The 16880-nt window shown below is 40.6% G+C and overlaps 1 protein-coding gene and 1 long non-coding RNA gene across 14 annotated transcripts in view; one reads left to right on the forward strand and one right to left on the reverse strand.

Moving 5' to 3' along the window:
* The window catches only part of Sox5 (SRY-box transcription factor 5), a 943910-nt gene that overhangs the window by 100117 nt on the left and 826913 nt on the right, over window positions 1–16880 (reverse strand). For 11 of the 13 annotated variants that reach the window (XM_076940816.1, XM_076940819.1, XM_076940814.1 and 8 more), the window contains one exon: window positions 3249–3334. In XM_076940816.1, coding sequence (XP_076796931.1) covers window positions 3249–3334 — 86 coding nt within the window. Of the gene's footprint in view, window positions 1–3248; window positions 3335–8640; window positions 8735–16880 lie in introns of those variants that run through there. The other 2 variants (XM_076940822.1, XM_076940823.1) reach the window with 2 other exon arrangements.
* The window catches only part of LOC143443593 (uncharacterized), a 6650-nt gene continuing 695 nt past the window's right edge, over window positions 10926–16880 (forward strand). The window contains exons 1-3 of the long non-coding RNA XR_013112727.1: window positions 10926–11131; window positions 15455–15565; window positions 16014–16880. The exon at window positions 16014–16880 is cut by the window's right edge and continues 695 nt beyond it. This is a non-coding gene — a long non-coding RNA (uncharacterized LOC143443593). The remainder of the gene's footprint in view (window positions 11132–15454; window positions 15566–16013) is intronic.

The raw sequence follows: 16880 nt of genomic DNA on the forward strand, positions 1-16880 counted from the left end.
AAGCACTCTTTTCTCCCTCCCCAAGAGAGGAGGCAGAATTCATAAAACTTGGAGAAGTCAGAAAAAAAGAAAAGCTCAATGCTCTTTTTCAACTAGTTGGTTGATGAGCTACAAAACCTAAAGCCTTGCCCATTAGGAATGTCAGGTCATCCTGAAGAAATCACAGTAGGATGGATTGAGGGTATACACAACTGTCTGGGTATCTGTCAGTTAGGGAGCTTTCTTGACTTGGATTGGTTTGATGGAGGAGGGGATGCTTGCTGCAAGGTATATTATTATCATAGCCCAAAGATAACACAGAAGAGGGTCTTAGCCAAGCATGCCAAGAGCAAGGGGCAGGACACATGGGGCAGGAAGCAAAGGAAGGACTCTTGTTATCTGGGTGGCTCTGTTACCTGAGTAACTGCTGTCATATGGAGGTGTGTCTCAGCCACAAAGATGTGAAATTTTACTGATAAGACCCACCCATCTCTGCTTACTGAGAAACTCTGGTCAGTGTCCAAGAGAACCACGTACATAACTTCTCCAGTGTACCATCTTGCATCTTGCATTGTGTGTGGTTAAGAAAAAAAAAAGTGTAAGTGGCCTCTTTACTTTTGCTCTCTAGAATCGTGTTTCTGACATAATAGCAGACGGGTAGCTGGTAAGATGTGGACTGCACACTGGAATGGATTTCTAGGTGTATGAGTTCTAATCTCTGGAAGGGTCAGTTGGTCTACCGAGAGAATTATAAGAGATGGTCAGTGGAGCCTAAAATGTTTCAAAGCAGAGTTTGGAAAGCATTAAAACTAGCTTGTTTCTTACACTCCACTAAGACAGAGAGCATTTCAAATGCAGATTTCTCCAATGGAAGTCGATGTGATACAAACATTAAGACCATTGAAGAGCTTCCCTCAAACCTATCTGTGTAGGCCTCCCATGTGGGGAGAAGACAACAGAGGTCTTTGTAGGTGTTAAGCAGGCTGACATTAAGTTGAGGAATCCACAACTCTACAATAAAGATGCCGGAAGCCACTGAGCAAAAACTTAGCAGCTCTTAAAAAACAAGTCTTTGGAATTTGTTTGACTTGACTATCTGCCCCACCCCCACTTTCCCCATAATTGCAAAATTAAATTATATGTATATGTTTGTGTAAGTACATCTTGTGAGTATAGATAGCTCTCTGTGAAGATGTTCTGATGGCCAGTTTTCTTATGATATTACCATATATAGGTTATTTGAGATCCTAACTAAAATGGGTACAAAACTGCTTACATGAAAAACTTTCAAAGGCCATGTAAGGACGTACAATTATAATTGTTCCAAGAACGAGGTAGCAGGGTGACACATTCCAGACTGAGCAACTGAGACAGGAGGATGACATGCTCAGGAATGGACAGATCGAGGTAGCGAGACCCCATTATCATGAGGTGTGGATAATGATCAATGAGAGAACCTTGCCCTGCTACAGATCAAGTTGTTTACAGAAAGAGCAAACCTGTTTGGGATCCAAGATGTTCTTCATTTCTCAATAAGGAAACAATACTTCAGATCATGAGAAAAGCTGAAAATGCATCAGAATGGAAACCAAACTTAACTTATGCCAAATATTCTGTCCTCTCAGGAAAAGCAACAGAGATGCTTGCCGCAGCAGCGCCCCCCTCTGGTGGAGACCAACAGTGGGACTCAGTGGGCACATTCACCTTCTGGTCGCCCTTCTCTCTAGTGAGTGTGGCAAACTCTCAACCTGTATAATAAACCTCAGAATCCTATGTTTCCACATTCTAATCTAATTCTGTTGCTGGAGGCTGCTCTTCCATTTTCTTCTAATTCCTCTGTTCTTTATACTTTTTCTGTTTGTTTTATCTCTTCTTCTAGCTCTATTATAAAAGACCACGTGTGTCATCTACAAGCACAGATGTTTTAAAGGCCAGCTAACGGAAGTCACTCTTTGAGAAAGTTAGAAGAAATAATTTACCCATAACAAATATAGACAGAGAGTGTATATGCGTATCTATGGAGTCTTACCTGCAACAATCCCTTCCCTATATTGTTGCTATTCCCCAGACATCATTTGAAAAGGACAACAAATGTTACAATATTGTCCTCATAGCTCCAGCACTTCTGAACATAGTCTAGCTCCAGGAAACAGGCATCATGTTGTTTCTCATGGAAAAGATACACTAGGAACCTCCACAGAGTACTTTCTCAGTGCTCACAGGGCTATCTCCTCCTGCCAGTCTCCAGTGTTGGACACATCTCTGTGTTCGTTGGCTCTACCCAGCTCTGGAGGATCTGATGAAGAACTTAACCTAGATTAATGCCAGGTATGTCAAGTCACAGTCATGGGTGCAGATCAATTGTATGAAGTGTGCCATCAATAATTTGACTTTGCATCATGTGTGTGTTTCCTATACTTGTAAACCTGTTCTCCAGGAGGAGATAGACCCTAGTCTTAGCTTATCATCTGTTCTGATTAGGTGCATAGTTCGAAGGCTCACAATAACAGGGCGTATGAAGTATTTTATGCAGTACCAGTTCAGAGACTGAGATAAGGAACGCTCCCTCTACTAAAATCATATCGATTCTCTTTTTAACCCCAGAGGCATAATTTCTAAAATCGCCTGGACATCTGGTAAGGCTATTGACTTTTCCTGGGTGTACTGGAGATCCACAGTCTGAAGGGCAAAGAGGTCTCCGTTGGGACGTCAGGATAAGCTCAAGCTCAAATGGACACCTGCTGACTTTGGTCTGGTCTTCTGTGCTTGTTCAAATGAGCTGGCTCTAAGCAAGAAGAACAAATGGGTTCTGAATACTTTAATAACACCAGGCATCCTCAGTGATTTCAAATAACGTTCTGTTTCAGTTGCCTTGGATCATAGCTGAGGTTAGAGATCTCTGACAAGCTGTTTATTTTTGTTGTTGTTGTTGTTGTTGTTGTTGTTTATGATGATGATGATAGTTTAGGGACTTTTCTACAACCAAAATCATGATGCCTACCAACAAGATGGAAACCTAAGCTCACAGTATTAAACCTCACCTCACCGGGCAATGACAAAATTGTAGGTAATTTTTAGTTCAGAGCATACAACCCAAACTGAAGAATAATCTTTGGGGGTTGGGGCTCAGAACAAATAAAGGTAAAGACAAAACAAATGTGTGTGACCAAAGGCTCAGTCCTCAGTTGTAGTTTGCTCTAAGAGGGTAATGGTTGCCTTCTGTGGCTTGTACTTAACCCTTGCCTCCCCTGCATTGTCTCCCGACTTACCTGCAGCTGGAGTGGGCCTAAGCCGGGTGTTGCTGCAGCAGCAGCTGCCATGGTGGTTGGGATCAGCTGAACAGGGTAAGGGTCACCTAAGTAAGAGAATAATAGAGGCGTCAGCACCTTTTATCTCCTCTCCACCTGCAAATTAAACCCCTGCATTCACTGTTCCCAAAAGCCTGCCTTTGTGTGCCTGGCTGGGGCCTAATGAAAAGCTCTATTGTGTAGCCTTTTACCGACACTCTTCACAACCCTGGCTGAGAGAGGAATGCGAATAAAAGGAGCGAGCAATTAAGGCTGAAACCTCATCCTTTTTTCATGATGTATTTAGGAAAATGGGGGGTTGGGAGTGCATGGTTCAGAGGGCTGTACTTGGACGGACACACACACACACACACCACTGTAGACTTGATCAGAGCACAGCAAGTCCTTGCCAACTTTTCAGTCTTATCACACACAGAACTTAACAAAACTTACTTTCATTTTAACAAGCTAAACACCAAAGATTGAAGCCATGGGCTAAACTTTCTGAATGTTGTGTTACCTCCTGGATTCAAATAACCTCTTTAATACCTCACGGCTGATATCGGAGTAAAGAAAACATTTTCATGTTTGCCCTTTCTTTCTTTTTGACATTGTAGAAAATGTTGACATTTTAATTTTATAGAGACAAATGTTGACAAAAGTATATTTTAAAGGCAACAAACAGACAAATAGATATTTTTAAATTAGACCTTAAAAATATGATCAGAGATTAATTTTTTTTTCTCATCTTATGTTCTATAAAAAAATGTATACCAGAGGTATATATGGATTACATGGTGTTTTTGATGTAGGTCAAGAAATATTTATTCGCTTAATAAGAGCTAAGGCAGATATTCTGCACAGAGGCCAACTGTGTGTTAGTAATATAATCAACAGTACACATTAGTTAACCACTGGGAATATAATATAGCAAGAAATCAAAAGTAATGACTATAAGAACAATTTTTCTAATATATTAATCTGGCTTTAGAAATTGAACATGTGAGACCAGGTGTCTATAAACCCACCATTAAGGAAACTGAGGCAGAAGGAGCTGAAATTTATGGCCAGTGGGGCCTAAACAAGTAAGACCCTGACAACAACAACAACAACAACAACAAACAAGCAAAAATTAATTCATGAAAGAAACTAATGTTCTGTGTAAACAATATTAAAGTAATTCAGTTTTAAACACTTACTGAGTACCCAGGATAAATGGTGAACATTGCTCTTGGCAACTGGAAGGTGAATTTTTAAAAAGTGTAACATAAATTTGGGGTTTTGTTAGGAATGCAGTGAAGTTCAAGTGTAGGCTTCCAGGGAGGCCCCATGGTAGCCTCAACATGTTCACGGAGTCTCAACTTTGTTTTACCAATTTTTTAATTTTATACTTATATATTTTGTGTTATAATAAATATTGCTTAGTAGTATGGAGATTTTATATAGATGATATTTAGTATTTTTTTTTCGAAAGAGAATGCTCCAGCTTTGTTTCTGTTATTGTGACAGATAGCCTGAGAAAAAGCAACAAGGAGAATCAAGAGCTTATTTGGATTTCAGTTTCAGGTGACTTTCCCTTGCTGAGGAGAAGTCAAAGGAAGAACTCGAGACAGCCACTCACATAACATTCACAGACAGGCAGGGAGGACTGAATGTATATACACATGCTGCCTACTTCCTTGTTCAGCTAGATTTCTTACACAGTCCAGAGCCTTGTCTAGGGAATGGTGCTGCCCACAGTGAGCTGAATCCTTTATAGCAACCAACAGTGGAGATAATCCCCACAGTCTTAGTCGCAGACCAATCTGATCTAAGTAATTCTGAAACTGACACTTTTTTCCCCAGGTAATATAGATTGTGTCAAGTTGACAGTTTAAACTGAGAGCACAGGGTGGCTGAACTATAGAGCAGATATTGAAATAAATAAGCACAGGACTGTGGACAGTATTCCACATAGTTATAAAATATTATAACTTAGTATTCAGGGTTTTATAAGCAAATATTAAAGCATCTAACTTTATCCTACAGAAGAAAGGAAACCCCACATGTGAAGAAGAAAAACAACCAAGACTACTTAACTAGCAAGTGGAAGTCCCAGAAGCAGACTTCTGTGTAGCAGACAGGGATAGAATGGTAAGAACCTAAGAAATTCAACACTTAAGGGGGGTAGAACTCACATGGAAGCTGGCTGATTTTGTGACAAAGCAGGAACTGGCTCAAGGTAACTTCCCCAGAGTTTCCACCCAACACTGATAGAAGAGAGGATCAATTTATTTGGCTCATAACAGAGATAAGAAATAAGATCTCCACACTACGGTAGGAGGCTGGGGGAAGTACATGAAGAAATAAGAAAATGTTTTGGATATTTGAATACCAAGCTTTGAGAGAGGTAATCATGCATCCAAATGAAGCCATGAGACTGGATAACATCAGTTTGGAGTAAAGACAGTTGAAAACAAACACCAAGTAAACAGGTGCTAGGACTGGAGACTGCATTGATATTTATAATCTAAAGGGAACATGGAGACTACTGGCAACTTTAAAAATAGGTGTGTGATCCTGGATTATAATGATTAACGTGACCTGGGAAGAAAGTCTCAGTGAAAGACTGTAGAAAGCTGGCCTGTGAGGGAAGGGGGTGGCTATCTTGATTAACATTAACTCATGTTGGAAGAGCTAGCCTGAGAAATGTGTAGCTCCATTCATTTCCAGGGTATGGATCATAGATTAGCAGAAGAAAGGGTAAGCTGAAGAGGAAGCATGTGCACATTTATACATTCATTTTCTCTCTGCCCTTGCCCGTGGATGTGACTAGTTGCTTCAAGTTTCATGCTTGACCATAACTTGGAATTGCAAGCTAACTTGAACTCCTCCCACAAGCTTTTTTTTTTTTTTTTTTTTTTTTTTTTTTTTTTTTTTTTTTTTTTTGGTCAGGTGATTTCATCACAGCAACAATGAATGACAGAAAGGCATTCTCATTCTGGAAATTTTGACTGACAGGGAAGGGACATTCAGGGAAGAAAAGGCCTACAAAAATGGATTATTCTCAGATTAATCATCTCAGGATTATTCTCAAATGCACAGACTAGAGCAAATTTGGTGAGAGTTGAAGGTACAAACCTACTCCACCCCTGGCCAGCCAGTGTGAATGCTCTAACAAAGGGTGGTCCATGGAGGTCGATTTCCCATGTCAAAGAGCCTGAGCTTCAGGCATCAGAATGGTGGGATCAAGATGAAGGTTGGGTGTCTAATGGCACCTAGCTTGGGGAAAATTAGTTAAATCAGCTTGAGTACAGCTTCTGAATCAGAATTTAACTTTTAATGGGATTTCCAGGTGATCTGCAAGCATCTATGCCTTGACAACTGCTGGACAAGGCAACCTGGAAGTTCCTGTAGGCAGAAGTGTGACCAGGAGGGCTTCATGTTTAAAGAGACAAATATGCGCAAACATTGTAGCAGGCTGTTCTGATAATGAGGAGCAGCCTGGAAAGACAGGGCAAGCATGTGACAAGGGGAGGGGCAGATGATGTCATACAACGGGCTTTCCTGCCACTTGATATTATTAATTGCTTAGTCTATATGACACTGGTTCAATGGAGGGAAGTTGAAACGTTTAAAATTGAAATCACATTTGTACAAACTAGCTAAAATGGTAAATATTGTAATTGTATGGTTATTAGGATCGATCATGTAAATGCTTACAACATTGTAATTCATTTGTATTCCTCATTTAATGAACACAATCTTAAAATTAACTAAAGCGCTCATGTACAGGCTGTGGTGCTCTTCACGGGGATAATTCATTGATATAATTTACTTTCCCTGTTGTAAATTAATCAATTAATAAGCACTTGCAACATCCACCATGTGATTAGGAATCTGCCGGGTGCTGTGTGAGACACACACAATAAAATTAAAGAAATCTGCCTCTAATCATCATACAGTCATTGTATTTGAGTGTGTTTGAGTGGCTCGGGCCATTGCTGAGGTAAAGGCTGTTGGCTTTAGGCTTTAAACAAGAGTTAAAGGGGCAGTGAGGAGACTCTGTGGCTCCAGGGGCTGTCATTTGGTGGGGGGAGGACAGAGCTAGCAGGCCGTGTAACCTGTATCAGAATGTGCTGCGTGTGACACCTGGGCAGAGAAAAAAAAAAAAAAAAAACCCGGTCTAACTGATGTGGAAGCTGTGGAAGACAGCAGAGAGGAGAAACCATTTCCGCACTCCACCATGAAAGGTATCTGGATGCTGCACATGAAAAGGCAACAGATGAGAACCGAGTGTCTGGCCAGGGTGGTAGGTGGTTCCTGCCTGTGAGGCTGACGCAGAGACTAGCAGCTCTAGGCCATCCTGGGCTATATTGTGAATCTCAGTCCAGCCTGAGCTACACAGTAAGATCTTCTCAAAAAAAAAAAAAAAAAAAAAAAAAAAGAACATGTAAGTGTGGTTTTAGCAATGCCACTAAAGAGATTAAGTACCAGGAGAAATAACTTGATAAACTAGAAGTATATTTCAACAAACACAAGCTCATGAGAATGTTTGGATGGGAGCATACACCTGCAGAGATGGCTCAGGTTTACACACCACTAACATCTAAACAGTCATAGGTTACATGTACATGTAAAGGTCACAGGTTAAAATCTAGACTATTCTGTAATCAGAATATTGTGTAATATTTTTCACAATGTAAATATCAGAATATTATCATTTTTATTCCTTAAACACATGACAAAATTCCTGTACCTTTCTTTGTGTTTATATATAAGTAAATGCACTTTTATCATACATCTATGATACATATGTAAATGTATGGTTTTATATATACATATATATATGAACTAGTCATAAGCAATAACTAATTATATACATGTGTTATTGGTTGGATTAATTGTCTAGCCCCTGTTGATATACTGCAGCCCAAATCCATGGTACTTCAGTATATCTGTACATGGGTTTAAAGAAATGAATAAGTAAAATACATTCACTGATAGACCCTAATCTAAGAGAAGCCCAGTGTTTAAAATTAATTAGTGTGTGTATGTGTGTGTGCATATCAGATTATACATATTATATTATACATACTGCAAACAGCAAACGACTTCAGTGAGTCAGTTGTCTCCCACTTGTGAAGGAAGGCTGGGTCTTGCTGTGTCTGACCCCTGTGCTTTGTACTCTAGGCCAACTGGCCCATAAGCTTCTGGCTGATTCTCCTGTCTCTCTTCTCACCTTCAGAGTGCCATGATTACAGATGAGAATCAGTGTATCTAACATGGGTCCCAGGGACTGAACTCAGGCTACTGTGCTTGTACAGAAATAGATTTTGCACTCTTCCTATAAGAACTTGTCAGGGCCAGGAAGATTTTTAGGACACAGACGTACCTCTGGGGTGAGCAGGGGAGGATGTATCATGTAGGCTGAAGAAGGAGGATCCATAAGAACCATTTCATCCCTAAGATCTCCTAGCTTCTATGCTTGTGAGAAACATTCCTGTTGCCTAAGCCACCTAGTCTGTGACACTTCATTCTAGAACACAACAGTGTGAGGGTGCTATTGGCTAACCTGATGGTTATTTAAGGGAATGGAGGACAACACATTTTAGCAGGAGAAATGAGTAAAGTATGAACAACTATTGTGTCTCTTTGGTCACACCCAGCCTCTGAAATGTAAACATGTGATCATTAGCAAGACTTCAGCACACTTCAGATGCATTTCCTCAAGGAGACTCACCATAGCAGCCATCTCCACCCAATGTGAAATTCACCTCACTACTAATTTTTTGAAGCCCAAAATATTTAGAGCTGGGTATGTTGAAATCTGCAACCATGTTCTGAAATGAATAGAAACATAGCTGCCAAGAAATTTCCTAATGTAGCAATTTAATTCTTAGTTAAGGAAACTCAAAATATATTTTACAAACATGCCATGCTCTTAGGCAGACAAGGGATCTATGAGAATTCATAAATGGCAAACCAAAAATCAGGAGCTACCACAGGAGAATAATTTTGTAGAGATGCTGTCACTCAGTCACACCATCCCACAATTACCTGGTCCAAGAAAATATTACAACAGGCTTATTTTGTAAATAACACACGAGGAACTTAGTGAATGGCAGATAATGGAAAACTCTGACTTTTAAAGTCCAATCGTGTGTTATTCAAATTGACTTTCAACTACTTAAAAGTAATTTCTTTTATTCCTACCTCGGCTTTTTAACCATTTGGACAGTTTTTCCCTCAACCTTTCCAAAATTAATTTTCTTATTTGAAGTTCAAGCCTGGAAAATTCTAGTTCAAAATAACAATTTTTATGAGGTTGAAAAATACACCAAGGCCCTAGCATCCTCAACTGTGGGTCAAAACCCCACATGGGGCCAGGTAACTGACTGTGGGCTTGTGGAACAGCAGGCAAGAGTGAACGGTTTCTGAAGAGAGAATGCCCAGGGTGCTGGTCAATGCTTTCATAATACAGTCAAGACTACTGTGTGTGAGGAAACAGAGATGCCTGTCTGGCCTTAACCCCTTCATAGGGTTTCCTGATACTGTTGAGTCACACAATGAGGCTTCACATATCACTTATCTCTAGTTGTGTTGTGATATGTTGCTATGGTATATAAAAGATGAGGAAATATTTTTTATTTAGCTTAGGAGTTTGAGAAGTAGGTGTGGCCTTTGCCAGGGTCAGGCAAACACTTCCAGCGGTTGCTGACCTAATGCAGAGGCTATTGAAACCTGCATCTTTACCAAAATGAGGTGGTAAATACTTCATCAGCCTGGAGCCTTTATTATGGCCTTGTTTTGCCTCCTTGACAACAACAGATTTCTTTTTCTAGGTTCCAGGAAATATGAAAACCACTACTCCCTGCACTCCCCCACAATCATGCATGTGCACATACATGCACATATTCCTGCATGCACACACACAGGCAGACACACACACACACACACACACACACACACACACACACGTCCCTGTCCTGCTGATATTTGTTATCTAATGAGGAGACAATCACACAAACACATGACACTGGTCTCAGGATGTACTGGACAAAGTAGAAGAGTACTGAATGTTTCTAGAAAGGTTGAGGGAAGAACTTAGCCTTGGAAGAAACTACAGCAAAATGAAGACCATTGAGTTGAATGTTTCCAGGCAATGAGCTACTTTCACTAAGAGATTATACTTCAAGACACTTCCAGGATCTACCTTCTAGGGCTCTGATAGAGTACACACAAGCCTCCATCACTACCTGGAAGCAGATTATCTATCTTCTCAGATCAACACCCTCTGTTGTTCTGTTCTAATTTCCAGAGGGAAAGCTCTGCAGGAGCCTAGGACAAAGCGAGGTGCTCAAGTACAGTGTAGAAGAGACACCAAGAGTGATGGTGTTGCTCTGATCTGTCCCAGAGGCTATTGAAAGAACTGACAACCAGCTTGTGAGCCCCTGCCACTCACTGGCAATGCTCACATGACACACCTGTATCAGCCCAGCATACACAGGTACACCCTTCTAATGTATCCAGTACAGAACAGGGCCGTGAGCCATGTGCTTAAAGGCTGAGCAGAACCGAGGGCTCACAGAGCCTTGCACTTTGCTCTGAGGGCGATGGTAAGTCAGTGGCCGATGCTAAGCAGGGTAGTGACACAGCCTGATTTGTGTTCCAGATAGATCAATTTTGTGGCCAGAGAGAGATCGATTGGAAAAGGGAAAGGCAAGACAAAGAGACGGGTTAAACCCATTGCAGTAAATCCAGTGGGAAATGCTAATGGGCTGAACTAATGTGGATGGAACAGGAGAGGGACAGCACCTGCAGAGAGCAGAGGCCACAATTAGTTGGCAGAAAAGAGGCATAAGAAAACAGAGGGGAAACCACAGGTGAGCTTTGCACTGGATTCTGGCATGTGGTTCAGGAACAAAATCTCATCTTCCTCCAAATTCTTTATTCTCCCACCTGTTTTAAGGGTGGGCAGCTAATATTTATTGAGTTTTAGAACTTTGTTAAATTTAGAGCATGTTACATATACTAGCATATGTGTGTGTAGTTTGTGTGTGCGTGTACACATCACACATGTACACACATGTACACACATGTTTATACTTAATCTTTACTGGGAGGGATTAAGAAGTTGGAAAAAATCGAACAGTGGTGTTTATTTGTAAAGATTTATTTCACTGTTGTGTGCATAGTATTGTACCTGTGTGTGTCTTTATGTCACATATATAAGGGTACATGAGGAGGCCAGAAGAAGTTGTCAGATCTCCTGGAGCTGGAGGCACAGGTGTTTGTGGGTGCTAGGAATTGAACTCCGGTCCTCTGAAGGAGCAACCGGAGCCTTTAACAGCTGAACTTTCTCTCCAGCCCTGTAATTGTGGTGTTGAGAGGCAGGGCATTCCAACTAGAGTTGGAAGCTTTGTATTTAGAAGCTGTCCATTGAGACTCTGTGCCATGTCACATGCCACATTACATCAGCTGGTAAGAGAGCAATCTTTGAATGTGGACTTTTGACCTCAGAACTCTGAACCATGAGTCAAAACAACTGACAACCAGCTTTCCTCTGTTCTTCCCAACTTTGCTACTCTGTGATGTTGCATTACTAGTAACTGAGGGTTAACTCATAATGGTGCTAATAACCAGAAGGAGAACTTTATATGAACTGGGGGTACCTGGGGAGGAGCCCATGCTTTTCCTATTAAACATTGTGTTTTACTCCTAACACACAGCATATAGCAAATAAATATGTTTTAAATTTATATATTATAAATTAAGAATTACTGAGTGTAATGACCAGTTCAATGGAAACTTAGTAGAGATGTATTTGTTTTGTAAGTGACTCAGCTCTGGGAGACAAGTTGAGAGACTCTTGTAGTTTTATTGAGGGCTGTATGGGTGCATGGGTGGATACATGGATGGATACATGGGTAGATACATGGATGGATGCATGGATGAATAAATGGATGGGTAGGTGGACAGATTATAGATGGATGGATGGGTGTGTGGGAAGGCAGTGGTATGTGTAGAGGAATGAACATGCGTGGACAGATATGGAGACAGATGCATAGATACCTTATATAACCTCAACCCTGGGCTTTAGTTCTTCAGTTATTTTGCAGCTTCTTCATAGTCAACTGTAAAACACTTCCTTGAATCAGTCTCAGGCCCTCAAGTGATTCACTTGCCATGTCTTTGAGTTGCCCTTTGCCCTGCTAGTTCAGGGGCAGGTGAACCCTACTCTACCTGTTGGGTTCTGGGTCAGAATGTGCCTCCACCACATAAGTGGTTCGACTGCTCTTGTCTCTCAAGGTTGGAAGCAGAGATCCCCACACTCAGAAGCATTCCTGGATAGGTTTTCCCTCATTGATTTAGATGAATTTCTTCCAAACATTTCCTCTCAATCATTAGGCATATTTCTAGCATACTGCAATTCTTTACATTTTCATCTTACTCTATCTGACCTGCTGCCAATGGTCAGAATCAAGGTGCCTGGAAAACAAGAATCCAATCTTCCTGCCCTCCATCCCCCTCTCTCCCCCTCCCTCTCTCTCCCCCTCCCTCCCTCCCCATCCCTGTCTTGTTCAGTCTTGCTTCCAACTCTTTAGCAATCCTTTTCTTCAGCCTTCTAAGCACCAGGATCACAGTAGTGAGGCCCTTTCATGCCTAACTAACATTCACTTATTATATTTCTGGAGGCTGGGACACCTGAGAGCAAGGGACTGACAAGTTTCGCATGTAATGACAGACTGTTTCATAGATGCTACTTGTAGAAGCCACCACACAAAAGGGGCAGAGCAGCTCTCAGGATCCTTATTCCTACGGTCTCTCTCTCTCTCTCTCTCTCTCTCTCTCTCTCTCTCTCTCTCTCTCTCTCACTCTCTCTCTCTCTCTCCCTATTTGTCCTGAATGCCCCAGAGGTCCTAGAAGAATCACCCCAAGAGCTGGAATTGTTCCACATGAGTTTTTGGGCAGACACAGGCATTCAGACTAGAACAATTCAATTCTTTTCAACTAGATTATGAACATGCCAAAGGCAAAGACTGTGTTTTACAAATCTTTCAATACCTGCATCCAAGCACAGTACCTTACTCATTTAACGTTTTTAAGAATAATTGAATGAATGAATGAATGAGCAAATGAATGAATGAATGAATGAGCAAATGAATGGATGTAGAATTTACTTAGTTACAAAGCTGGCCAAGTATCAAAAGTTTAGGGTTTAATGAAAGAAACAGATCATAAGCAAATAATTCTACAAATAAGTAACAAATTGGTTTTATTATACAGTGTTTAATTCAAACAAACACTTTGTTTTTTAAAGAACTGCCTTCCTATAATAAAAAGAACAGATAGTGAAGAAGGGTAGAAGCTGATGGTGAGACATCATACAGAGAAGGTGAGACATCAGTTCCAGGGATGTAGCTGAGGGCTAGAGCACTTCCCCAGGACGCAGGCATCCTGGGTTTAATTTTCCATACCATGATAAATTCTAAAAAGAGTCTAAAAGAAAGATGAATTTTCTGTTACACATTTTCAGGGAGTGAATATCTTTTCTACTTCATGATCTGTCTTTTATAAACTTATATTTCAAAAGCAATTCATATCTTATTAGATAGATATAAAAGTAAATTATATTTAGGTCAGTGAGATAGCTCAGAGGGTAGGGAGGGCTTGCCACAAGGCCTGAAAACCCAAGTTTGATCCCTGTAATCTACATGACCTAAGAGAGAACCATCTCATGCAAGTTGTGTTCAGACTTCTCTGTACAGGCATGCACACACATGCACACATACCTACAAACACACACAAATTTTAAGTAGATAGTATGTATTTCCAATGTGTTAAATTTTTTCATTGCTAAGTTGCTATTATCGTCTATTTAAGTGCCTGAGTACTGCTGAAGATAGACTGGGAAAACATATCATATAAAGACAAGATAAATTATTCTTCATCCCCAGGAGAGCCTTATGCCAGTTCATTATGAAATCTAAGGAAGCTGAAATGTGACTCTTCATACCAATAAGAACAGCTAAACTTTCATTCTCATTGTATTTATTTATTTATTGAAAGTGGTTTTAAGAGTTATTTTTAAAATTTTAGTCCTGTGTGTAGAGACGTCCACAGTGAACTCAAAAGCCAGAAAAAAGGTGTTAGAACTCCTAGAAGTAGAATTACCTCGAGTTAGAACGCCTTCCTGTGGGTACTGAGAATCAAACTCAGGTCCTCTCCAAGAGCATCTAGTTCTCCAAATTCCTGAGCACTGACTCCAGCCCCTGAGCATTTAGATATAGAAGGACTCTCCTCAGCTTGCCGAACTCAGAATGAAGAAGTAAAGGATGTCTTTCTCAACGCAAAGAAAATTGCTATCATATTATAATATGATTTTTATTTGAAAAATTTTATGAGGCATAATAATATTTTGTATTAACTCACGCCAAACAGTAAGGGTTGAATGCAAATATTCCTAGTGAATTTTATTTGAGAAAGTAAAATATATTGGGCCTTGTTTGGCTCTATAGATATTTTAAAAGAAGACATTCTGAGATAATCGTTAGCTCTTAAGTGCTCTGTCACAGACTAACATTTTTTTTTCCGATAGGAGGTTCTTTTAATAAAATAGTTTTATGACTTTTTAATGTAGTGTGGCAAATGAAAACTTTATCCTACTTAATAGTTACCTCGATAGCTAGTTTAGAAAGAGATTAATTTATGAACACTTTAGGAAATACCTCTCAGAACAGAGAGACCTTTCTGCATATCAACGATGAAGTATCTGTCTTTCCTTCAACTCTTGGGTTGGTATTGGATAATTCTAATGTGAATGGAAACTGTGGATTAATCCTCCCAGGAACTTTGCTATCTCTGAAAAGGGGACCTTCTTTGGAAGGTGCCTTTTGCTTCTGCATTCTAGCATTACTACAGAGGCATCATTTAAATGACGGCACAGTAACTCAGTGAGCTGCCCATTCATCAACTACTTGCTTTCACATCCAGAATTATACCAGAATATACATCTTTGTCCTGCCTCTGTGCCTTAGTGTTATGGAGAACATGGATCTAACACGACTACAATATTAAGACGAAGCAATTTAGAAGAAGGGAATTCTTTCAAGTCAACTTAGACACAATCAAATGCGTTTTCTCTTTCATATCCAACTTGTCCTTAGGGTTTAGCATGTAAGTAAAGATTTTTAATTTTTTTATAGGCAGTTTGCTGTTCTGTCTGTCAGGATTGACATCTCATTTCCTGGATTGTGCTCAGAGTCTGTGGTCTTCAGGTGTCCTGCCTTGCATGGATATGTCGACCTGAGACTCATGTGAGTGACTGGCCTCCAGTGTAGGTGGTTGTGGAACCTTTAGGAGGATGAGTCTCCCAGAGGAAGCTGGTTGCTCTGGCTCCCAAGAGTTGAAGCAATCTGAATGCTCCCCCTCAGACTCCCACAACCACCATTCCCTAAACCCCTCCCTTCTGTAGACTGCCTCATGTCATACACTGACCACAGTGATGAGAAGTGTAACCAAGGAGGCAGGGAGGAAAGCAGCTAGCAAGAAATATATGTGGGATGACTCTTAGCCTACAAGACTCTAAATGGCATGTTTCAGACACCTGGGGGTGATATACTAGAACCCCCTCACTTCCAAAGGAAGCACATAGCACAGCTGTCCTCGGAGGTTGGGAATAAGCCACCTAGAATGGATGGACTCAATTGGGCTGTGACCTAGAATGAGTGACAGGATTTTAATTCTGCCCGTCTTTATTTCCAGAGTTGGATCGTTCACTTAATACCTAATTGTGATGTGACAATGATTTGTCTTCTTTAGAAATAGCTATAATGAGTCAATTAAAAATATCAATTATCATATGAAATAGCTGGGACTGCTCCTGTGGCTGCCTGGATGTTCAAAGAGTGAAGGCACAAAGGGAAGTGTTGACCTTCTGAGATATGGAGAAAAGATGATGTCATAAAGACATAGGTCCAGTAGCCACCAACAGACATGCTTAGAAAACTACCCCTCCAGCATCAGAAGTGACCCCCACTTCTTCCAGGATCAGGCTCAAGACCAGATGTGCCTTCCCATGACTGAGGAAAACAACAGAGTTTGCAGATGTGGAGGATGCTGATGGAAGTGTGTCCTTGTTTTGAAACACACCTCTTTCAAGATGTAATTTGTTTCTATTTCTGTGTCTGTGTAAGTGTATCCCACATGCATGTGGGTGTCCACCAAGGACAGAAGACATGTTAGATCACATTGGATAAAAAGTTACAGGTGGTTGTGAGTCACTCAACCTGGGTCCTGGGAATCAGCCTAGGTCCTCCGGATGAGCAGCAAATGACTGCAACCCCTCATCTGACACACCCCAGCCTTTACTGTTTTCTCTATTACGACCAACTTTGGGATGTTCCCTGTTAGGGTTTTTCACGTCTGTTTCCACTTGTCGTTTATTAGGCTCACGTTGGAAACAATTACATGTTTTTTTTGTTTTTTGTTTTTTGTTTTTTGAAGGAACTGTATTTAGTCGCTCGGCTCTGTGAAACCAGAGATGCAGAGATTCAATTGCATGCTCTTTTTGCATTTTAGCACATCGATTAATTTTTCAGAAGTGTGCTAAATAAAATAGCAATATAGTGA

This window comes from Arvicanthis niloticus, chromosome 9 (assembly GCF_011762505.2).
Source record: "Arvicanthis niloticus isolate mArvNil1 chromosome 9, mArvNil1.pat.X, whole genome shotgun sequence".
NCBI classification, from domain to species: Eukaryota; Metazoa; Chordata; class Mammalia; order Rodentia; family Muridae; genus Arvicanthis; species Arvicanthis niloticus.